The sequence below is a fragment of the Cygnus olor genome, chromosome 2, assembly GCF_009769625.2.
Source record: "Cygnus olor isolate bCygOlo1 chromosome 2, bCygOlo1.pri.v2, whole genome shotgun sequence".
NCBI classification, from domain to species: domain Eukaryota; kingdom Metazoa; phylum Chordata; class Aves; order Anseriformes; family Anatidae; genus Cygnus; species Cygnus olor.
The window spans coordinates 223,471-247,005 of record NC_049170.1 but is presented as its reverse complement, the minus strand read 5'-3'; the positions used below and the strand labels follow the sequence as shown (position 1 = coordinate 247,005).

Sequence of the window (23,535 nt, the reverse complement as noted above, 5' to 3'; positions counted from 1 at the left end):
AGAGTGTCCTCCTGGAACATAGGCTGTTCGCTAAATAGAGGCCAAGGGTCCCTACGTGCCTTAATCTCACCCTGGGGATTATTTGAATTATTTTTTGCTGTAACTGTGAAGGGAAAAATTCAGTCAGACAGACACACAGCATGGCAAACCACGACTGCAACAGTTAAAGTTTAATAACTGACTCTCAAATGAAAACAGGTCTTTCTAATGGAAACTGCTATGCAACCTTAACTTTATGCCTCTACCTGCTCCACTTACAATCTGTACACAGAATCTAGCACAACAGGACTGAATCTGGTCATGGCCTCTAGGCATTCCTGCAGTATAGCTAGTAAACATATTAAAAGCAAAGGTAATGTTGCAAAATGAGTCACTCAGAGTTTGGAAAAATCTAGAGAATGGGCTAGCTGTGGCTGTGCTGTTGTGTTAACAGAAGCTAGGCTCGTTTTAGGCACGGACTCTGCTGTTCGACTGTATCCATGAAGTGGCCCAATACAAAACAACCCTTGAGCAGGCTCTGTCAGCACACTCAGTCTGGTGGGTAATAGCCAACATGACAGTCCTGCCCTAGTGTGCAGTCTGGATGCAAGGAGCACGCAGGTGGCTTCTGCAAGTGCAGTCTTACAGGCTTCCACCTCATTGCCGAGTTGCCCCATGTGATTCTGTCTTCAGCTTCGTGCCATAAAACCTGTCTGTAGCAGCTGTGGAGCCACCCTCTTATGCCTTGGGATCTTGGTCTGGCAGCGCCATAGCTGGAATAAGAACCCAGGATCCTCATTAATAGTAGAAGCATTTCTAGGTGCATAATTTTGTTGCTGAAGAGACCTTAAGGGCATTAAAAGACTACTTCTAAGGTCTTGGCCCAAGCCAGAGTTTCTGAAATAGGGAGAGAGTATAACTTAAAGAGAAGAAAACTCAGAGTGGTCCGTTTTAGGATTTGGGGCCAGAACTAGCATGCCATAACATACCTTTCTGCACAAGAGGTCCTGATGACATGCATCCCAGGGTCCTGAGGGAACTGGCTGATGTAGATGCCAAGTCTCTCTCCACCATATTTGAAAAGTCCTGGCAGTCAAGTGAAGTCCCCGGTGACAGTAAAAAGGGAAACATCTCTCCCATTTTTAAAAAGGGCAGAAAGGAAGATCCAGGGAACTACAGACCAGTGAGCCTCACTTCTGTGCCTGGGAAGATCATGGAACAGATCCTTCTGGAAGCAATGTCAAGGCACATGCAAGACAAAGAGGTGATCTGAGACAGCCAGCATGGCTTCACCAAGGGCAAGTCATGCCTGACCAATCTGGTGGTCTTCTACCATAGAGTGACTGCATCAGTTGACAAGGAAAGACCGACCGATGTCATCTACCTGGATTTCTGTAAGGCCTGTGACACAGTCCCACATGACATCCTGATCTCCAAATTGGAGAAAGATGGATTGGAAAGGTGGACCATTCAGTGCATAAGGAATTGGCTTGAAGGTCGAACCCAGAGAGTGGTGGTCAATGGCTCTATGTCCAGGTGGAGGCTGGTGATGAGCTTACACATGAGCAAAAGCATCTCCACACTTCCAAGTGTCATAGTAGGTGGAATGCAAGGTCTGAAGTTATTTGGTTGTCCTGGTTGCTCTCATTTTTTATGTTCCCAGGTAGTAGCTTACATGGAAACTACTACTTTTTCACTAATGGTAATACAGTGCAGAATAATAGGATGACTTCTGCCTCGGTTGCTCATGTTTTACATAGAGTCTTTTTGAGTGAAAACCTCCCAGTATAGACTGATCCAATCCTAGCATACATGTTCTTTTTTTCTTAAAGTGTATAAAAGGCATTTGATGGTATGGAGGTGTTACTTCTCTTTAGATTATGAGATTAGATTGTCTAGTGCATCGCTTCCTGAGCATTCATTTAAGAGTATTTTGTCTTGTGCTTTGTTAGCCATCTTAGTTGATGGCAGAGGCCCCCAGCCCAAGAAGGATGTGGATCTGTTAGAATGGGTCCAGAGGAGGGCCACAAAGATGACCAGAGGGCTGGAGCTCCTCTCCTATGAAGACAGGCTGAGAGAGCTGGGGATGTTCAGCCTAAAGAAGAGAAGACTTCAGGGTGACCTCATTGCAGCTTTTTAATACTTAAAAGAAGCTTATAAAAAAAGATGGAGAGTAACTTTTTCCTTGGGCAGATAGTGATAGGACAAGAGGGAATGGTTTTTAACTAAAAAAGGGGAGATTTAGATTAGAGGTTAGAAGGAAATTCTTCACTCAGGGGGTGGTGAGGCACTGGAACAGGTTGCCCAGAGAGGTTGTGGATGCCCCATCCCTGGAGGTGTTCAAGGCCAGGTTGGATGAGGCCCTGGGCAACCTGATCTAGTGGGTGGCATCCCTGCCTATGTCAGGGGTTTTGGAACTAGATGATCTTTCTGATCCCTTCCAACCTGAGCTGTTCTATGATATGATATTCTATGATATAAGGGCAGAAGGCCAGTCTTGTGCACCAACCTCTGTGACCTCTGTGGTTCAGCAGAGTGCCTAGAAGCAGCCCTTAAGCTGGGTTTTCCTGATTTGACTTCTCATTTTCCCAGGCAGGAAGACCTCCCACCAGGACCTGCAGTGGCCCAACACATGGCAAAGAAGAACAACTCTTGCGAGGTTTTCACAAAGGAATACTTTCTAAGAGATGGTGAGTGAAGGCTGCCGGGTTTACTAGGAGCACACAGGCCACCTAAGGTGCCAACCACCTGTTTCAGCAGCCAGGGTGACATCAGTCAAGCCAGGCACATCTGCATGACCTCTCCTTGCCCTTCTGCCCGAGGGTCCACAGGTGAAGCAAAAAAACACAGGCAATGTACATGTGAAGCACCCTCATCCTCACCAGGCGTCAGGTCTACCAAGCAAGAATCAAACCATGCCCTATGCCACTGAGTGGAGCACATTCCTGTCTGTGGGACTTCAATCTTTCTTGGCACCCCTCCTGACTCCTGCACCCAGCACTGGACCCACACTGTGGGCAGATTTCCTGTGCAGAGCACTTTAAAATGGTCTTAGAGTTCATTAGCAACTGCTCTGACTTGACAGAGCTAACTCAGCCTCCATGGCTTTGTGACTGTGAGTTCCCTGGGATCCTTTGTGTGCCTCCTTCCCCACCTGGCTGCCTGTGCCCTACAGGAATAGGCTGCTCAGTGGACACAGACCTATGAGCATGGGGATATTGGCCAATTGCCACAGTAGTGGGGTCTGCAGGCAAGCAGCTAGCAGAGACTATGGTGATTACAGATCCCAGGTAGCAAGTTGCGCTTCTCCTTCTCCAGCCTGACTGAGGGGCAGCAATGCACAAAACAGTAAGAACAGGGGGACAGCCTGCCGGGACTGGCCACTTCAGCAGGAAACTGGGGTTAGCACTTCAAACCACTCACAACACACATGAATTCAAATTGGAAGACAGCACTGTTGCCTGACTTGTCTGCACCTGCAAATGGTCTCTTATTTTGATTTCTTCACTCCTGGATAAGGTAAGAGCCTTCACACATCTCTTTGATGATTGTTCTGTTCGGGAGAGATAACACTTCCCTCATCCTGGGTTTTGACTCCTCCTGCTCTGAGAGAGCAATGCTAGCCAGACACTTCAGATAATTTCTCAGGATCCTAAGGCACAGGGCTGGCTTATATTGGCACTGCTGTGATACTGCCTTATTGTTATTCTGACACCAGGTGCAGCTGAAAGTTATTACTTTCTTACGGCTTGTGTTTGTACAGCAGACCAAGACTGGGCATTCCTGGCAACATTCCCAAAGCAATGCCCACACCTGGGCTGCAAAGTTGCCTTCATTTACTACCTGGATAAGCTCTCCTAGGGGCATCGACACACCCGCTCCATCTAGGACAGCTCCTCAGTTGCATCATGACTGTTCCCCGTGGAGATCAGAGACATTGTTCAGGCAGTATAACTGGCATCAGACAGAAAGGAGAGAAGAGGAAGACAGAAAGAATGAGCAAAGCAAGGATGAGATCTCCAGAGGAAAACCGTCACCTGAAAATCACCAGGTTCATGAAAAGAAAATTGCTCACAGCAGTCCAGGGTTCTCAACAGGTGAGATGGGGCCCAGTTTTTAAGATGGCATACCTGACACATTGTCCACTCCTGACTTCAAGGAGGGGAGCAGGGGGCAGGGATATCACTGCATAAGGTGCCCTTTAGAGGTTACCAAGGAGACTTTTGCAAATCATAGAACCATAGAATAGAACCATAGAATATCCCAAGTGGGAAGGTACCCATAAGGATCATCGAGTCCAAAATGCCAGAGGGCATGCACTCCCAAGTACTAGGGTGGTGCATGTTGCCGTAAGGCAACATGCATGTGTCTAGCTCATGAACAGATGGTCTCTCCTAGGAGCTAAGCCTGATACCTCTTGTACTTTTAGCCTAAAAGAAGCTAAGTGCATTGCTCTGCTCTAGCAGACATGAGCATGGCTCTGGATGCTTTTATTTTAGCTGGCTGCATGACATCCATGAACTACAAGTCACTATATGAACATATGTTTCACAGCTATCCCTCAGTAGCAAAGAGACTATAAAAGATCATATTCTTGGGGTGCAGGATGCAGGATTCAGAGTAAAATTTGTTATGCAACACAATCCAGGCTGCTACCTGAATAACACTGATATCACTCTCTTCAGATCAGAATATGGCACTGGCTTATCACAATATGCAGTGGCCCTAAATTCTATACCACCAGCATCTTGTGTGGATGCTTAGTGTACAAGAACAGTCCTGCTAGTCACGGGCTCTGCATGATCAAGTGTAGGGCTCTCTTCATTCAGTCACAGTATCACTGAACCACAGAACGGTTGAGGTTGGAAAGGACCTCTGGAGGTCATCTTGTCCAACCCCCTCCCTCCCCCCCCTCCAGCAGAACCACCCAGAGCAGGTTGCCCAGCATCACATCCAGGTGGCTTCTGAGGATCAACAAGGAGGGAGACTCCACAAGCTCTATGAGAAACCTGGTCCAGTGTTCTCTCACCCTCACAATAAAGAAGTGCTTCCTGAACTTCAGGGAGAACCTCCTGTGTCCCAGTTTATTCCCGTTGACTCTTGTCCTGGCACTGGGCACTATTGAAAAGGGCTTCATTCTGTCCTCTTTTCGCTCTCCCTACAGGTATTGATGGACATGAATGGGATCCCCCTGAGCCTCCTCTTCTCCAGGCTGAGCAGTCCCAGCTCTCCCATCCTCTCCTCATAGCAGAGATGCTCACACTATTTTTCCATGTTTAGATATTGTTATTTTGTCACGTTTTTTTATTCCTTCTTCAGAATATAAAGCTCCTGTCCTTGAGGCTCTTTTTGTTGGCCATTTCCTAGACTTCTCATCATTCTTGATGTCCTCTGCTCCCTCCACAGCCTGCCCACTACGCTGTGGTCACCACACTTCCAAAAGAAAAGAAGAAAAAGCAGTAGTTTGCTCCATACCAGACCCTGATCTGTGCATGCCATGACAGCTGCACCTTTTCTGCACAGCATGTGGTACAGGCGTTCCCTCAGATCTCAGCCTGCACCATCTCTGGCAGGTCGGGCCTTGCTATGGCTTTTAGAGCTGGGCTTTGCTGCCTCTAGGGGAGAACTTGTTTTTTGTTTTGCTGGAGCTGCAGCTGGGGCTGCAGCCCCAACCAGCACAGTGTCTTCTGCAGATTAAAAAAGCATGATGGCTATTGCTGTGAGTCTTTAACAACTCTGGAATAGTGCCAGATGCAGGATGGCCCTCCAGATAAACCCCCTAAGTATCACTGCAGTTTCAGTACAGATATCTGACTCTGAATAGGGTTTTCTGACAAGTTATGCTTTCCCCTAGCAGTACTTCATTCTACACTATTTTTTTCTTAATTCTGTTATGAGATCTTTATGTGAAAAAGTGAGGAATTAAAGAAATCAAGGCACATGACATTTGCTCCCTCTGTCCCTTTCCCACATGCTCTCTAGCCTGATGCAGAAGGAAACCAGGTTGGTCTGACCAACTCTGCATATTAGCTGATCTCCCTGTTATTTTCCAGGCACTTCCAAATTGTTTAGTTTCTTGTTGTAATATTTTCCAGGAATAAAAGTGAGGCTGACCAGGCATAGGACAAAATTTAGGAAATCACAGGCTACTACCAGAAACATGCTTGCATTTGGTCCAAGCCCATGCAGCCAAGGAGCCTGAGCAGCAGCCCTGCAGCCGGGAGCTCAGTTCTTGGAGGTAGGTGGGAAGGCACAGATGTGAGCAGCATTGCTGGTGGCTGGTGATGAGCCAGAGGCATGTAGCATGGGCTGCCAGGTCCTGAAGAGCACCTGTGAGGTACCTGTGATACCTCAGGAGCATCAGCAGCTGTGTGGGAGCAGAACTCTGGGAAGCATTCAGAGCCGCACTGCTAATGGTGAAATACCGCAAGCACTCGGCACCAGGAGAGCAGCTGTAGCGCCAAACCAATCACCAGAGTGAGTCCAGCAAAGAGCTCTGCATGGGCTGCATTGCTGTGTGGGGCTGCAGCTTGGTGCAAATGCTGAGGCTTCTACTGTCATGAGGCAAAGACCCTGGCAGTATATGAATGTCACGGATAACCTCCTCAGGTGGGGTCCCCATAAGGACCTCACCTCAGCAGTCTGGTGAGAAAACTGACTGTGTGTCACATCCAGTCCTGAGGTCCTTTGGCACTCCACAAACAGTGCCCAATCCCACAGGGTGACGCATGCACAGTGCTTCAAAATGGCTGATGTCTCAAACACAAAGCTTGTGAGTGAAATTGAATAACAGCAAATATTTAAATAAAATTATAAGCTACCATCACCCTTTTTTTTCCAGAATATATTTTTTCAGAAACCAGCATAGGCAGCAAATTCAGAGCAAGGAAGCGGATAAAGCCAGCACAAAAAAGAAGTTAGAAAATGCAGGAAACTAAGGGGATTTCAGAGACATCAATGAAGTATCTGTGAACAAAGCTGTTAAGAGAAATGTGAAACTGTTTAATTACCCTGGGGCCAAACACAGTCCCAGCAGTGACAGAGGCCAGTGGTAGACCAGTGTGGGAGAGTGGCTATGGATTACAGAGCTGTAATTAAGTAGTCTGATCTCCCTGGGATTGGGCTAAGCACCATGCAGGATGAATTCTGGTCTGGACTAGGGCAGGATTGAGGATGATTTTTAAAAAAGACAAAGATGAGAAATCTAAATCCAACATGATAAGCTATCCTAAGAGGCAATTAACTAGTAGATTAATTACCTTTGCTATTAAAAATGTATTTCTAATCTGTGTTTTCCCAGCTTCAATTTCCAGCCACTGGACCTAGTTTTAAATCTGAGTGCCAGTCAGAAGAACTGGCAATGATGAATAAATTCTGCACCTGCTGCACACCTTACCCCTCTCATCAGAAAGTTTGGTAATGCACAGCTGAGGACCATGAGGATTTCCTGGCAGAGTGTTGTCAGCCGTTCCTGCCGGGGACCACAGAACAAGCACCTAGAACTGCATGCCGGACTCCAAGGATCAGCCACAGTGTGTCCGCCCACCACATCGCCCAGCTTTCTACTGCCATGCATCACTGACAATCCATCATTCTCTCACTCATGGCTCTTCCTTGAACCCTCCCCAGTTGGTTTTTGTTGTTGTTGTTGTTGTTTGTTTGTTTGTTTAAATGTGGACCCCAGAGCAGGATTCACCTGCGGCAGAGATTCCAAAGAATCACAGTGTCTGAGCACCTGCCCCAGGTTCCTGTGTATAAAAACAAGAATCCAATATATATTTCTGTTCTGTATTTGAAATAAAAACGATAGCTAATATTCATATTTTACAGTGGTAATGATACACTGTCTGTTCCATCAGTAATTAAGGAAGATGAAACTAAGTAACAATTTTTATAATCTGCGGGAGGATAACCTGCATCCAAGAGTTTTAATTGGCTAATCAGTTCACTGATCCATTGTTGTTTTTTTTTCTTTATGACAAATTATGGCACACTGAGGAACTTAAGATAACCGTGAAAAAGAAAACCCAATGTCTTACCAGTATTTAAATGTTATCACATGGATATCCAAGAAACTGTAGAGCAGTTAGTTCAACATAGATTCCAAGCAATCATACATAAACAGCCAAGGGATGTTCTGGTTAAAGTAGTAAAAGCTAGAGCCCCAATGAATATTATTTATCATTTTTAAGTAAAAGAGGTATTTACAAATGTTTCTTGTTGTTGATGTTTTGTTGTTGTTTTGGTGGTGGTAGTTTTTTGGTGCTGTTTTTTTGTTTGTTTATTTGTTTTTGATAAATCTACAAGTTTGATAGAGCTAACTACATAGATATGACATGCTTGGACTCCTGCAAGTCATTTGACTTAGCTCTGCATGATATTCTACTAAGAAAAATTATCTGTCTGCTACAGTCCATGTGATCAGTATTAATGGACTTGAAAGAACTGAGTAACTGAGAAGAGTTATTCTATATAATTCTTTGACAGGTATATTCCTAGTTGCATTCTATTCACATCAATGCTATACAGTATTAGCAATCAGGGAGAAAATAAAAAACAGTTTCAGGTAGAATTATTGAAGTGGTAAAAATGAAATGTTGGGATGGCAAAAGTATTAGGTGGCACTTGCCCAAGACAACTTAACTGCATTAGTTGAAACATCAGGGTCACAAAAAAACTTCTTCATTGTATCTAAGTAATAGGTGTACCATATAAGCAAGAAGAATGTAGGCTTCATTTAAAACAAGAGACCGCATCCTGGACAGCAATAAGTCTGAGAAACATTTAGAGGTTGTGACACATGTCATCTGAACACATGAGGTGCTGAATGGGAGAGCTTCACTGCCAAAGCACCCCCTCCTGTACTACGTATCATAGAATCATAAAATGGACTGGGTTGGAAGGGACCTCAAGGATCATCTAGTTCCAACCCCCCTGACATAGGCAGGGACGCCACCCACTAGATCAGGTTGCCCAAGGCCTCATCCAACCTGGCCTTGAACACCTCCAGGGATGGGGCATCCACAACCTCTCTGGGCAACCTGTTCCAGTGCCTCATCACCCCCTGAGTGAAGAATTTCCTTCTAACCTCTAATCTAAATCTCCCCTTTTTTAGTTTAAAACCATTCCCTCTTGTCCTATCATTATCTACCTGAGTAAAGAGTTCTTCATCCTTTTTATAAGCCTCCTTTAAGTATTGAAAAGCCACAATGAGGTCACCCTGAAGCCTTCTCTTCTTTAGGCTGAACATCCCCAGCTCTCTCAGCCTATCTTCATAGGAGAGGTGCTCCAGCCCCTTGATCATCTTTGTGGCCCTTATAAATCAAGAAATGTCAAATACGAATCTAAGGTTCCTGAGGCTATTGTGTAGATATTGTATCCGCACTGCTAAGAATAACTCTCACAAAACCATAGTGCAATCCCATTTTGAATGTTGGGCACAGTTCTAGTCCCCTCATCTCAAAGTGATGATGCACTAAGGTCAGTGAAGGGACAGGGAAGTTCTGTGCTTGTGGTTAAGGGGTGGGTGACAGCTTCTACAGTCAAACAGAATTCCAGCCTGAGTAAGGAGAGACATGACAGTGATCTGTAAAGTCTTGACTAGTACGAAGAAGGTCATAGACTATTGTGACTTTGTGATATTTAACTTACGTTCTTTGAATGTAAGTTAAAAAGCATCCAATGAAACAAAGTGACAGCATGAAGACAAATTAAAGGAGGGGATCAACACAATGTGCAAATAAGATATGAACTTTTTGCTACAAGGATATCATAATTCTCAAACTTACATGGGTCCAAAAAGCTACTGGTTAAATTTATGGAAGGGGAAAAAAATAAAAAAAAAATCTAGGGCTACTAAATATGTCCTTCCTGACTCAAAAGTACCTGGAATGCAAATTATGAAGCATGTGACTTGAGGGTCAGCATCCTAGGAAAGGGCTTTTCCATGCTTGCTTTGTCCTCGTACCCTTATATAAATACCAGAATGGGTTATTTAGTCCATCCGGTGTGTCGTGTCATGCTTTTTACTGAGGAACAGGAAAAATGAGGTTAGAGTCAAACAGATATTTGAGGCCAGGAAGCCTATAGGGAGATATTTGGTGGAGACTGATCTTTCAGATCTGGGGGTGCTGACTGATGCTCACCTGATCATGAGCCAGCAGTGTGCCCAGGTGGCCAAGAAGGCCAACAGCATCCTGGCTTGTGTCAGGAATAGTGCAGCCAGCAGGGCCAGGGAGGTGATCGTCCCCCTGTACTCTATTCTGGTGAGGCTGCACCTGGAGTGCTGTGTTCAGCTTTGGGCCCTCAGTACAAGAAGGACACCGAGGCCCTGGAACATGTTCAGAGAAGGGCCACGAAGCTGGTGAAGGGCCTGAAACACAAGTCCTGTGAGGAGTGGCTGAAGGCACTGGGGTTGTTTAGTCTGGAGAAGAGGAGGCTCAGGGGAGACCTCATTGCTCTCTACAACTACCTGAAAGGAAGTTGTGGAGAGCTGGGGGGTCGGCCCCTTCTTACAGATAACTAGCGATAGGACTAGAGGGAATGGTCTCAAGTTGCACCAGGGGAGGTTCAGGGTGGAAATGAGGAGCCATTTCTTCTCAGAAAGAGCAGTCAGGCATTGGGACAGGTTGCCCAGGGAGGTGGTGGCCTCATCGTTCCTGGGGTGTTTAAGGAAAGGTTGGACATGGTGCTTAGGGACGTGGTTTAGTGGTGACATTGGTGGTAGGGGGATGGTTGGGCCAGATGATCTTGGCGGTCTTTTCCAACCTTAATGACTCTATGATTGTATGAAGGGAATAGTAGGAATGTGCAATGCTTTGACTGCAACAGAGAGGGGCAGCATGAGACCCAGTGGCTTCAGCTAGGATGGAAACTTCTGTCTAGAAACTGGATGCTTTTCTTTTTTTTTTTTTTTCTCCTGGGCATAGCTTGCACAGAGGACATGGCTCATGGCTGTGGGCTCATGTTACTTCAGCCAGTCACGAGGGTGTCTCTTGCTGACTGCTCTGCCCAAAACCCCAGGTGAATGCTGAAGCAGAAACAACAGCACATACCCAAGAGACATTCCCAGTGACCCTTACATTCAGTCCTATCCCGTCCTTACGAAGATGATACTATCTTAGTGGCTGAGTACACATTATTGAACAAACACTACTGCAGAACAGTGCTGGAAAGGACAGTAAACCAGCCCCCCCGTGCACTGGTCTGCAGGCTGCTTTCATACCAAGGCTATGGGACCTGCTCCCATAAACAGATCACCCTGAGCAGCCATGTGATTATGGACAGCTGGGAGGTGGTGACTTCAGGCTGGATTCCTGCTCTGGTTCAAGGCAAATGCGTTCCTGATGCATTGTATGAGTAATGGTTGTTATCCAGGGTATTCAAAAGCTTTCACTCCCTGCTCCCCTCATCCCTGTTTTGCAGACAGTCTTAGTACATCACTTCAAGCCAATATCTCACATCCCTGCCCATAGATGTCATAAAGCAGGTTGTTAATCCTTTCTGAGTTATACCATCCTTACAGTGTGAGTGTATTACCAGGACACACAGACTGTCAACACTAGCTTCTTGACACTTTGTGAGCATAGGACCACACATTCCTATTGTATCCCATTAGCATTCATGCTGTGGTGCATCGCTGGTGTGCATGCACTAGGAATGGCACAAGGAAACTCACATAGTTATTTCAAGCTTGCTAGTTCAGAGCAGCATGGACTAGCTGTGTAAGGTGGTGATAATTAGGGGAGTAGAACTACGCCCTGTATCCACACAGAAGCAGAAAAAGACAGAAGCTCTGGGTATGTCAAACTGCTTAGCCTTCAGATATGTGTGTTCCAGTGCCCTGGTGTTGATGTAGACATTAAGAGGCCTCAGAAGACCACTGCACAAAGAGGAACACATTGTAGTGCTGTCCTAGTGCATCTTCTGCCAGCCAGCAGCAGTTCAGGCATTCCCCGAGGCAGAAGCAGAAACAGGATTAGCTTCCAGGAAATTGTTAAAGGCTGGTTAGTGCTCTGCTCTCTTTATAAACTCGAATTTAAATTGCAGAAGCAAATGTTACCCTTTACGTTGTTCACAGTGCAGCACAGCCCAGGCACCAGCATGTGGCCTTGCATCAGGCTCTGGCAGATGCTGGCTGGGCTGTCACAGGGGCCATCTGCTCTGTGCCCAGGGGACTGGTGCTCTCAAGGTGCACGTCCTCCTCGCCCCACACCCAAGTCCCCGGTACTGTCATGAGCACTGTTGTCCCGCCCTAAGCAGGACAACCTCAGACATTGCAACTGCATGGGAAGTGTTTGTTTTGGAGGCCTCGGTCCTACACCCATCATACCTTGTTTCTGGTCCTTTGAGGAGCAGGTGAATGCATAGGTCTGAGTGCACCTGCTGCTACGCATGGCTAGTCACGTGGATAAGCCCTATCAGGCAGTCTTCAAGGCAAGGCAGAAGTTGTACTCTGGTAGGCATAAAGACTAGGGTTTATTCCAAACTCCCTTGCGTACAAACTGTAAACTACTTGACAAAAGACAAGATCCCAACAAATGCCCAGGGCAGCAGAGCCTCCTGGTTCAGTTAGAATTTGGAGATCTGAGAAAAACTGAGATCAATCCAGCACATTTGCTCCTGGTCCCACAAAATGCCCTAATCCTCATCTCTTGCTTTTCTCAGTGAGTCCGGAGCTTGTCTTCATTAGGCTGGGTGAATAGAATGCTCCAAAATGGGTGCAGGAGGCAGAGCAGAAGGCTGGCAGGGACAGCAGCAGGTTTGGCAGAGGGGGGCTGACATGATATGGCAGGAGGGAAGGGGTTATTTGGAAAGGCACAGGCTGTGCTGGTAGGGGTGGAACGTCTGCACAGAAAGACAGTGGGACTCAAGACCCAGCCCTTAGTAGAGAACATCCTCAAAGCTGAGCAGCAGGAACCGGTGCAAGGTGCTTGGCAGGTGCAGCTGGGACAGGACTGGAAGCAAACGGCCCTCCAGGAAGGTCCTGAGTGCACAGCGAGCCAGGTGCTGCAAGGAGCGAGGTCTTTGCTCCAGCGAGAAAAGCGACTGGTAGAAACTTGGGTATTTCTACAGGGAGAGAAGAGAGGATGAGATGCAGACAAAGCTGAAGATCCTACTCTGGGAGCAGAGGCAGAGCCGGGCAGCCCATTGCCTCAGCTACCCAGGTGCACCCTTCCTACCCCCAACAGCACTGCCCTCTGCCCTGCAAGGCACTTGGCCTAGCCTGGCCCTGTCCTAATTCCCCCAGCACATCCCACGATGGCCTCCAGCCAGCAGCGTGCCTTCTCTCACCTGCACAACCTCCACTGGAACCGCCTCCACCCAGTCTGCGGAGACACGCACATGGTCATAGCTGTTCATCAGGACCTCGATGACACGCGGGCAGGCGTGGCAGTACCGCAGCACCTGCGCCAGGGAGACAGCGGATGAACCCAGTCCTGCAGGACACACTTTTGCCTTCGAAAAAGCTGCACATACTCAAAAACAACCTTGGTAAATCTGGAGAATGAACATCCTTCCTTTACACTGCCCTGGGAGATCAAAGCCACTGATGGTGGGAAGCACCAGAGCACTGCTCCTGCAGACAGGGCGACCATCCAACTGCCCGCACACGCAGCACGGCTGGGCCCTGCAGCCTCTGCTTGGCTGCAGGGGCTGACGCATGGGGCTGGGATGCAGAGCCCTTCACCTGCCCTACCACTAAAAGCAGCTCACAAGCAACCACCCCTCTGCTCTATGCCAAGCTCCTTTCCTCGCATTTGGTCAGAACAAGAGCTGTTTGGGGCAAGGACAGACCCTCCATTTTGTGTGCAGCTCCTGCTACAACATACCACGCCTCTCATGAGGGCTACACAAGGGTCTCAGGGCTGTGTTGTGCCTGTTCTGCGTGAGGCTACAGACATCCTGTGCCTGTGCTGTGCACAATGGTGGTCCCAGTACTGTGCTCATCACCTACTACACTGAGCCCCAGAAAGAAACCATAAATATTTCATGCGATACAAATCTCTGTTGCGTACCATGTCCACGTTTTCACAACAGACATAGGTGCAAGGAACACACTGTGTTGGTGTCTCTTATGCCACCAGCACAGTCTTGGGAGCACACCCCACCCATGCATAGCTGCACCCAGCAGAGTCCCCATGGGTCTTGGTTCCCACTCCCTACGGCCCAGGCCAGCAGTAGCTGTCAGAGTCTATTCCAGCTGTACGAGTGATCCTCATTATCTGGCGTTAATAGGAGATTAATTAGTGTTAATTGTTGATTTTCCTGTATTTTCCCAAAGGGGAGAGCAATCTGCTGATCTCCGGGCTGGGTAATTATTGCACTGCTCAGGAATTAAGACAAGAAATTAACCCTTTGTTTGCTATGTCTTGCAGAGGCAGCATGAGCTGGAGGGTATGCCCCAGAGAGGAGAAACACCACCTGAGAGTAAGGGGGCTAGCACTTTCTGGGGCAAGTGATTATGGAAACTGTATAGGGACTGCCCATAGAGCTTGGCAGACAGGTGCAGGAGTGCCCTACAGGAGAACACACTCTTGGAGAAAACTTCAGGGAATCCTTTACCAGTAACACCCATTCCCTCTCCCCCAGTCCTTGGAAGAGTCAGGAAGGACAGCAAGCAAACTGGTGCAGAACAAGCACTGCTGTGACAGGCACATCCTTCTTCTCACTGAGGCCCCAACGTTCATAGCTTTCCCTTCCCACCACATGCCCAGTACAGCTGTGAGCCCTGCACCTTGAGCAGGGAGCCAGGCCAGATGCGGATGGCACCATAGTTGAGCAGGGCTTGCACCACAAGCTCTGGATGGTGATCTAGCTTGTAGGCAGTTGCTTGCAGGATATTGTGCAGTGCCGTGTTCCCACTGTAGTTCATGATGTTGACGTTTGCACCCCGGGCCAGCAGTAACTCTGCTACTTGAGCATTGGCATTCTTGCAGGCCAAGTGAAGTGGGTGCTGACGGTCCCTGTCTGCAGCGTTGATGCTAGCACCACTTTCCACCAGCAGCTGGCAGACCTTGTAGTAGCGCTCCATGTCCTGGGGCTGATGGGGCTGAGCACAGGCAGCATTCAGTGGCGTCTGCCCCTCCTCATTCTTTGCCTCCAGCTCTGCCCCATGGCACAGCAGCAGACGGACGTGGTCTGTTAGGCCATGCCGTGCTGCCACATGCAGTGCTGTATCACATTCCTCTTCTGTCCGACTGTTCACACTGGCACCATGCTGCAGCAGCTGCTGGACGCACCTGTGTGGGCCAAGAGGACTCAGTGACAGACTCCTATCCTACCTCTTCTATCCTACCTGCCACCTCCCCATTTCCCCTTCTCTGTACCATCCCATGGCTTTCACATTTCCCAAGAGTCCCCAAATCCCTGCTCCTCATGCCCTGGAGCAGTGGTTTTAAGCCAGTATGACTGGTTAGCAGAGACACTGTCACCCTAATTCTACCTAACTTTCCACAGGTGTTTAGTAAGTGCCAGCACACCCAGAGTCTGCACCCACATCCATCTGCACATGCATTCCCAAAGTTTTGCAGTGTGAACCATCAGCTCTGCACTGCTGATGGGTAGCAAGGAGGCAGCACCAAGTTCAGCTGCATCAGCTCTGAGGATTGGAGCTTGACATCATCTGTCGGACATCAGAGGTGGTCCTGGTCCAGGAGCATGCAGTGAGGCCACCCCATGCAGCAGCCATCGCTGCAACCACCAGCACACCTGCAGGGATGAGTAGTGACCCTTTCTACACAGGATGAGGCTCAAGGAGGGGAGGCCCCCTGCACCCCCTGAGCAGAACTCACTCGATGGATTCTGGGCTCTTGCAGAGATGCATGGGCTTGTAGCCATCCTCAGAGACAGCCTCAGGGTCAGCACCAAAGCTGAGCAGCAGGCTCACGCAGTCAGTACTGGCTGCTGCGCAAGCCTCATGCAGGGCAGTCTTACCCCCTGGTGCAAAGTTGACGGCAGCGCCCCTGAGCAGTAGGAGCCGCAGGCAATCTGTGTAGCCCCGGCTGGCTGTGATGTGCAGTGGCGTGGTGAGCTCCTGCTCATAGCTCAGAGACCACAGTCCTGCAGAGAAAGAGAGGTCAGGGAGTCACATCCAGCACTAGGCCCAGAGCTGTCCTTTTGCCCAGGGTACCCAATGTACATCCTCTCTTGAGAATCTGGGGTTTCCCCTCAAGGGACTGCCTGCCTCTTCCTGCTAGTCACCAAGGTCCCTGCCTTGGGACCAGCATGTCAAAGGCACGGGACTGCTGGTGTCTGGCCCTGACGCTGCGTGGCCTTTCAGGAGCAAGAGCCTCAGAGACAAGGCCCTTCTCAGGGGTTGGACTTTTCACCTGCAGCTCATTTAGGCAGCAAAGGGCTTCTGTTGGCAGGAGAGCAGTGGATGAAGGGCCCAGGGTCACAAGCAGGGCTGAAAGCAGCAAGGCAGGGCTGAAAGCAGCATGCACGAAGCACCACAAATAGAAGAAACAAGCAGTAAAACAAAAGGATTCCAGAGCAGGCTGCCACATACCCAGGAGGCAAAGACAAGCCCTGAGTGTGACACAGGCACGCAAGCCTCAGCAGAGATGGTCATCTAGGGCCTACAACAGAACAAGGGTCTGAAACCTGCCAACTCTCAAAGATGCTGACCCAGCTGGAACCACTGCTGCGCTGGTGCAGTTTGCTGGCAATGGTCTTCAGCTGCTACAGAAAAAGGGCTCCTTAAATCATGCTTCTTGCTGCCTCTCCAGGCTGGGCTGGAGGACCTAGACTGCAGGATCATTTGACACTGCTTTGCTCTCATCTCTTTTTTGCAGAAGCAGTATGCACCCAGTGGTTTTTGTAGAGCTAGGTTCAGACTGAACCATCTCAAGGACGCAACACAAAGCTTTGACAATTCCTTGCTCAGCACAACCCACAGTGAGAATCAGAAGCCCCTGTAGCCAGCACAGGCTGCACACAGACCAGGCACTTAGTGCCAGGCTACAGGTCTGGTCACAGAAGGAGCACAACCTGGAGCCTGAATGTCCTGCATTTGGTGAGGAAACCCTGAGTTTCTCCAAAACTTGCATAAGCCCCTGTTAGAAGGGGTGGGTATGCAGGGCACACCTCACACTCCCAAACACATGCACACAGGAGGACCCAGCTACATCCCAGTACTCCAACTCCCATTCCCACTCCTTCACAGCCAAAACAACATCCATAACACACAATCCCAGCAGCAGTAATGCCCTGTAGCATAAGCAAATGGCTCTGAGCCCCTGCTCAGTAGGCCCCGCTGCCCCTGCATACTCAGCCGGCGGAAGTTGAAGCGGTAGTTCTTCCACTCTTCCAGGTTGCTGGTGTCAAACACCACACTGGGACTCAGCTGGTGCTGAGGGCTGTTGAGGACCTCAGCCACAGTCCCCTGGTCCCCAGCCAGCAGGGCGTGCCAATAAGCCTGTGCAGGACCCGTTGCTTTCCGCGTGCAGATGGGCTCCTGATGCTCATCCCTTCTGCCTGTGAGGCTACCCATGATGCAGCACCTAGCCCCTCAGCAGAAGCCAGGGCTGGCCTTGTTGCTACCTCCACAGCCAGGCTCTGAGCCTGTGGGCACAGCCACACCAGTGCCCTGTGCTCCGTGCCGAAGGGCTGCCTGCCTGGGAGTGAGGATGTGTCACATCGCTGCTTGGCCCAGGCTGGAAACAGCTCGGGTCTCAGCCACTCTATTCTGGGAAAACTTGTGACCAAGTGGCTGGGCCAAGAAGCAGGGCAGGACACTCCTAACAGGCAGCAGTGCCTCTGCAGCCGCTGGCTGTGCAGGAGAAGCCCCCATACAGGGCAGGGCAGGGCAGCAGTGTAGCTTGTAGGGTAGAGGATGATACAGAACACCACTAAAAGGACAGAAAGGGAGTAGTCTGCATCGTCACCTGGTTGCTGCACAGACCACAACAGCACAACTCAGCTGCTTCCATGCACCTGCAGCATCCATCCACCCAGCCCTCATCTCCCTCCAGCACTGCGCCCTCATTTGCTAGTTCCACCCAAGCCCATGGCACTAGACAGGTTTTTAAACAAGTCACAGGAGAGTTCTTTTTGATCAAAGCTTAAAGCCAAATGACTGTTAGAAATAATACAAGGGTGGGAAGGTCATTACAAGAGAAGTGAAAACAGAAGGTAATTACCCTTTAGACTTCTACCTACTTTTCTTTGAAATTCAGCCTTGCAGAGAGCTCCTGCACAGTTCTAGTACTGTTTTTTTTTTCCATCCTCTGACACTTCCTTCACTGTTTTCCTTTCAGCCTAAGCAGCATTGTTCCTGTCCCCACTTAGTGGTAGAAACCCATCCTGCCCCTACTTTGGTTACAGAACAGCACACTTTGCTCACAGTTCTTGTCACCATATTTGTTTCAGACCACATGTTCTAACAAACACACCAAACTGCTTAGAAGACCAGTTGTGTTTAAATTTTTGTCATAGAATTATTCAGATCTTGCAGCTAAAACACGTTAACTGGCCCCAGCAAACCACCAAGCAACAATTACATTGGAGACCAGAGAAGAGTATAAAATTGGGAACTTTACCCTTCTCAGTAATGAGAATCACAGAATCACAATTACATTGGAGACCAGAGAAGAGTATAAAATTGGGAACTTTACCCTTCTCAGTAATGAGAATCACAGAATCACAGAATGGCTGAGGTTGGAAGGGACCTCTGAAGATCATCTAGTCCAACCCTCCTGCCGGGCAGAATCACCTAGAGCACCTTGCACAGGATGGCATCCAGGCGGGTTTTGAATATCTCCAGAGAAGGAGACTGCACAACCTCACTGGGCAACCTGTTGCAGTGCTCTGTCACCCTCACAGTAAAGAAGTGCCCCCTCATATTGAGCTGGAACCTCCTGTGCTTCAGTTTGTACCCGTTGCCTCTCGTCCTTTTGCTGGGCACAACTGAAAAGAGACTGGCTCCATCCTCTCAACACCCTCCCCTCAGATATTTATACACATTGATGAGGTCTCCCCTGAGTCTTTTCTTTTCCAGGCTAACCAGGCCCAGCTCTCTCTGCCTGTCCTTTTATGACAGGTGCTCCAGTCCTCTAATCATCTCCATAGCCCTCCTCTGCACCCACTCTGGTAGCTCTGTGTCTCTCTTGTACTGGGGAGCCCAGAACTGGACATGATGCTCCAGGTAGGGCCTCACCAGGGCTGAGTAGAGAGGGACTGGACTGTAGTTGCCTGGGTCCTCCTTCTTGCCTTTTTGAAGATGGCGTGACATTGGCTTTATTCCAGTCCTCAGGCACCTCTCCTGTTCTCCACAACCTTTCAAAGATGATGGAGAGTGGCCTAGCAATAACATTGGCCAGCTCATTCAGCACCCGTGGGTACATTCCATCGGGGCCCATGGATCTGTGGGTGTCAAGTTTGCTTAGATGCTCTCTGACCCAATCCTCTTTGACCAAGGGAAAGTCCACCTTTCTCTGGACTTCCTCTCTTGTCTCCAGGGTCTGAGATTCCTGAGGGCTGGTCTTAGCAGTAAAGACTGAAGCAAAAAAGGCATTCAGCAACTCTGCCTTCTCCATATCCTTTGTCACCAGGGCATCCACCCCATTCAGCAGCGGGCCAACATTTTTCCCAGTCTTCCTTTTTCTACTGATGTATATGAAGAAATCCTTCTTGTTGTCCTTGACATTCCTTGCCAGATCTAATTCCAAATGGGCCCCTGCCTTCCTTGTCACATCCCTGCATACTCTGACAGTGTCCCTATATGCCTCCAAAGTGGCCTGTCCCTTTTTCCACATGCAGTAAACTTCCTTAAAAATAAATGACCACACTCTGTACTGACATTCTCCAGCATCCTTTGTCTGTGCAGACTTCAGTACTAGTAGTCTAGGTATAATGTAGTGCATGAGAGAGTAAAAAGAGGGAAGCCCTTGGCAGATTTCCTCACCTCATGGGATCCTCAATTTCCCCGAAGATATAAACAGGTATACAACAAGAGACTGGGTTTCCCAATCATAAAAGTATAGCCAGGGAGTCAAAAGACTGTATGAGTTAATGTCAGTAACACTGTACAATTTACAGCTCCTCTGGGCTCCTTAAAATATCATTAGGGATGACTCAAGAAATACCAGGTCACTAGAATCCATTTTTAAAGTCACTGTCTTGGTATGTTTTAGGAAATTGTCCCTACAGGTCAGAGTAAAGTGTAACCAAAGTCTTAGGTATCTTGTCTGATACATTTTGCACTACGTTTTTGGTCTGTGCTTGATGAACAAACTTGCTTGCTTGGGTTTTTCACACCTTGAATATTTGGTGATAAAAGCAATTTCTGGGTGAAGTTATTTTACATAAACTGTCCAGTTTTCTTTGGGGCACAAATTTTTACAAGCATATTGACTTGCTGTTAAAGTGTTTGTCAGCCCAACACCAGGTATGTGTTAAGATGTGTAATTAATAGTTTTCTGACAAGTGGTCTCAGTTACACCAAGGGTAATAACTTTTGTATTTTCTTCCTAAGTAGACTGTAACAATTCAAAAGACACGTAAAAATCTTGGAACTCAGCAAATAATCTTCACCACCTAAGAAGTATCAGCATTTGCATCTGCAAGCCCACCCTATCTCTTTGTCTCTTGCTAGGATGAATTCCCACAAAACTTAGTCATGATCAAGCTTTATCAATGTGCTCAATAGCCTTGTGTCAGGACACTTGAAAAGAGCCCACACCTCTGGCAAGTGACCTTCATCAACAGCTCTTCCGTTCTGGCACACTGGGGCTTTCACCATCAGCCCTCTGTAGAAAACAGCGATGCAATTATGGCCCCTCAACACTTGACACTGTCTTAAATTCTGTGTGTCTGCCTGCAACACGCTACTATCACGCAGCAGCAAGGACATGCACACTTCCAAACTGCTAACTTTGACAGAGCCTGTTTGACATAACTGTTGTAAGTTATGTTGCTTATTGAAAATTTCGTAGATGACACCGATGAGCATGTAAGCAAAAGGTATCAAAGAGCGTAGAAGCATGTGTGGTAGCTGCAAGATGCATATGGGCAAGGTACAATGAGGTGCATAGATAGGAGGAAACACCAAGGATGACCAGCTTCTACCTCCTGTCACTCAGGACAGACTTGCTTCTACCATCTCTGAGATAGATGAGATTTCTGCTCACCTTCTCCAGTCCATCTCACAGAATAGAACAGCTTGACAGCTTGAGGGGTGCAAATTCTACATGTGGAAAAAAGCAAAACTAAGCTTGGTGTGAATGCTTCTGTTCTGGAGCAAAAGTGGTGTTAACCCTCCTACATCAAGCCCCCCTGCAGCTTCCTAAAGTCAGTGTTTGAAGTAGGAATCGCAATGGCTCTGCTTCACACCTTGAAGTCACCACAGCAGAATTGTGACGTGGTGCCCAAGCAGATGCCCACAAGGCTAAAGCGCAGCTATACTCATTAGTCAGGATACAGGCTGAGCTGTGCATGAAGGACACTGCTACAACCTGTTCCCAAAGCATGTCACAGGCTCTAGTTCCTAATGAACAAGAGTAACAGACCCAACTTAAGACACAAGACAGAGAAAGAGTCCTTATGCCACCTGATGTGTTCTCACCCAAGCACACTCATCACATAACACACATTTCACTTCTATCCCAGCAACCTCTAGCAGGACAGTCCTGATGTTTTTCTGCTCCTGAAGCCTTTTCAAGCACCATATTCTCACCACTTCCCAGCAGACATACCTCTGACCTCCTTTGGAAAGCTAGCTACACATTGTTGCATAGCCCTAGAATCCCCCTTCCTCATCCAGAAGCATTTTTTTTCCCCCAAGTCCCTCTTCCACGACCATTTCCACCACCATGTGTTCCCCTCAACAGTTTTCTCAGGTGTCTGTGCTCTTTCTCTGGTCCCCGTTCACAGCATTTCCCACCACTGCTGACACATCCCAGTTCCACACACCCACCAAATTTCCTACTAGTCCAGCGCAGCTCATCACCCTTGATCTCAATGATGAGATTAACGGCTGCGTTCCTGCTGAAGTACTTCTGCACCCTCTCCAGGTCCCCAGTGAAGAGCGCGTTCTGGATGAGGAGGTCCCGGCACTCCAGTGGCTCCGTGCGGCTTCTCAGATAACCCTGGCCAGCTGGGCTCCGGCTGCACTCATGGTGGTGGTACCGGGGTCTTACTTGTCGAGAGTACTTCCACTGATCCAATTGCTCCTCATCCATTTGCACTGAGCGTTGTGCGGCAGAGGTGAAGGGAAAGGTGCAGTCCATCACATGGAATGCACAGGACAAGCCCAAACCCTACAATAAATAAGCTGCAGCCAAGAGCTTCTTGTCCAAGGCTGTGTCCTTTATGGGTTGCTCCCAGGTTCCAGATCCCCAGCGCCTGGCTGGATTCAGGCGCAGGCCTGACTCACCCAGTATAAATAGTCTTGCTTGGCAGCTCCCCTACAGCACCTCCCTGCCTTCCAGCAGTTTATTTTCAGCTGCTGGATGCAATCACCAGCACAGACGAGGCACAGGTCAGAGGCAGCAGACATACAGTTCCAAAACCCCTGCCAAGGGCAAGAACACCTCCCACTAGATCAGGTTGCCCAGGGCCTCATCCAACCTGGCCTTGAACACCTCCAGGGATGGGGCATCCACAACCTCTCTGGGCAACCTGTTCCAGTGCCTCACCACCCCCTGAGTGAAGAATTTCCTTCTAACCTCTAATCTAAATCTCCCCTTTTTTAGTTAAAAACCATTCCCTCTTGTCCTATCACTATCTGCCCAAGGAAAAAGTTACTCTCCATCTTTTTTATAAGCGTCCTTTAAGTATTGAAAAGCCACAATGAGGTCACCCCACAGTCTTCTCTTCTTTAGGCTGAACATCCCCAGCTCTCTCAGCTTTTCTTCATAGGAGAAGTGCTCCAGCCCTCCGATCATCTTCATGGCCCTCCTCTGGACCCTTTCTAACAGATCCACATTCTTCAGCTGGGGGCCCCAGACGAGAACACAGCACTCCAAGTGGGACCTCACAAGGGCAGAGCAGAGGGGGACAATCACCTCCCCCCCACTCCTGGCCACTCCTCTGTTGATGCAGCTCAGGATGCAGTTGGCCTTATGGGCTGCAGGCATGCACTGCTGGCTCATGTCAAGCTTTTTGTCCACCAGAACCGCCCAAGTCCTTCTCTGCAGGGCTGCTCTCAATGAGTTCTTCTGCCAGTCTGTACTCATGTCTGGGATTGCCCCAAACCAGGTGCAGCACCCTGCCCTTGGACTTGTTGAACCTCATTAGGTTCACATGGGCCCATTCTCAAGCTTGTGCAGGTCTCTTCAGATGGCATCCCTTCCTTCTGTTGTGCAGACTGCACCACTCAGCTTGGTGTCATCTGCAAACTTGCTGAGGGTGCACTCCATCCCACTGCCCATGTGGTTGATAAAGATATTAAAAAGTACTGTTCCCAAGACAGCCCACTGAGGGACACCACTCACCACCAGCCTCCATCTGGACATAGAGCCATTGACCACCACTCTCTGAGTTCGACCTTCAAGCCAATTCCTTATGCACTGAATGGGTTTGACCTTCCAAACCATCTCTTGCATTTGGATCAGC

The 23,535-nt window shown here is 48.6% G+C and overlaps 1 protein-coding gene across 1 annotated transcript; it reads right to left on the bottom strand.

The window, feature by feature from the left end:
• Positions 1-12,794: 12,794 nt before the first annotated feature.
• On the bottom strand, positions 12,795-22,208 carry ASB10 (ankyrin repeat and SOCS box containing 10). The gene is made up of 5 exons (XM_040548515.1): positions 21,896-22,208; positions 15,774-16,041; positions 14,717-15,221; positions 13,273-13,386; positions 12,795-13,047 (listed from the first exon to the last, which is right to left on the bottom strand). The coding sequence occupies exons 1-5, from the start codon at positions 22,206-22,208 to the stop codon at positions 12,862-12,864; spliced, it is 1,386 nt and encodes a 461-aa protein (XP_040404449.1). The 3' UTR covers positions 12,795-12,861.
• Positions 22,209-23,535: the final 1,327 nt, after the last annotated feature.

What these genes read in the sequence shown, in the direction of transcription:
- ASB10 (XM_040548515.1), bottom strand. Translation starts at nt 22,208, where the DNA reads ATGGACTGCACCTTTCCCTTCACCTCTGCCGCACAACGCTCAGTGCAA. An exon ending in CTGGACTAGTAGGAAATTTG is followed by an intron (nt 16,042 to 21,895) that starts GTGGGTGTGTGG and finishes CTTTCTCTGCAG; the next exon opens with GACTGTGGTCTCTGAGCTAT. An exon ending in GGCCTGGCTCCCTGCTCAAG is followed by an intron (nt 13,387 to 14,716) that starts GTGCAGGGCTCA and finishes TCCCTGGCGCAG; the next exon opens with GTGCTGCGGTACTGCCACGC.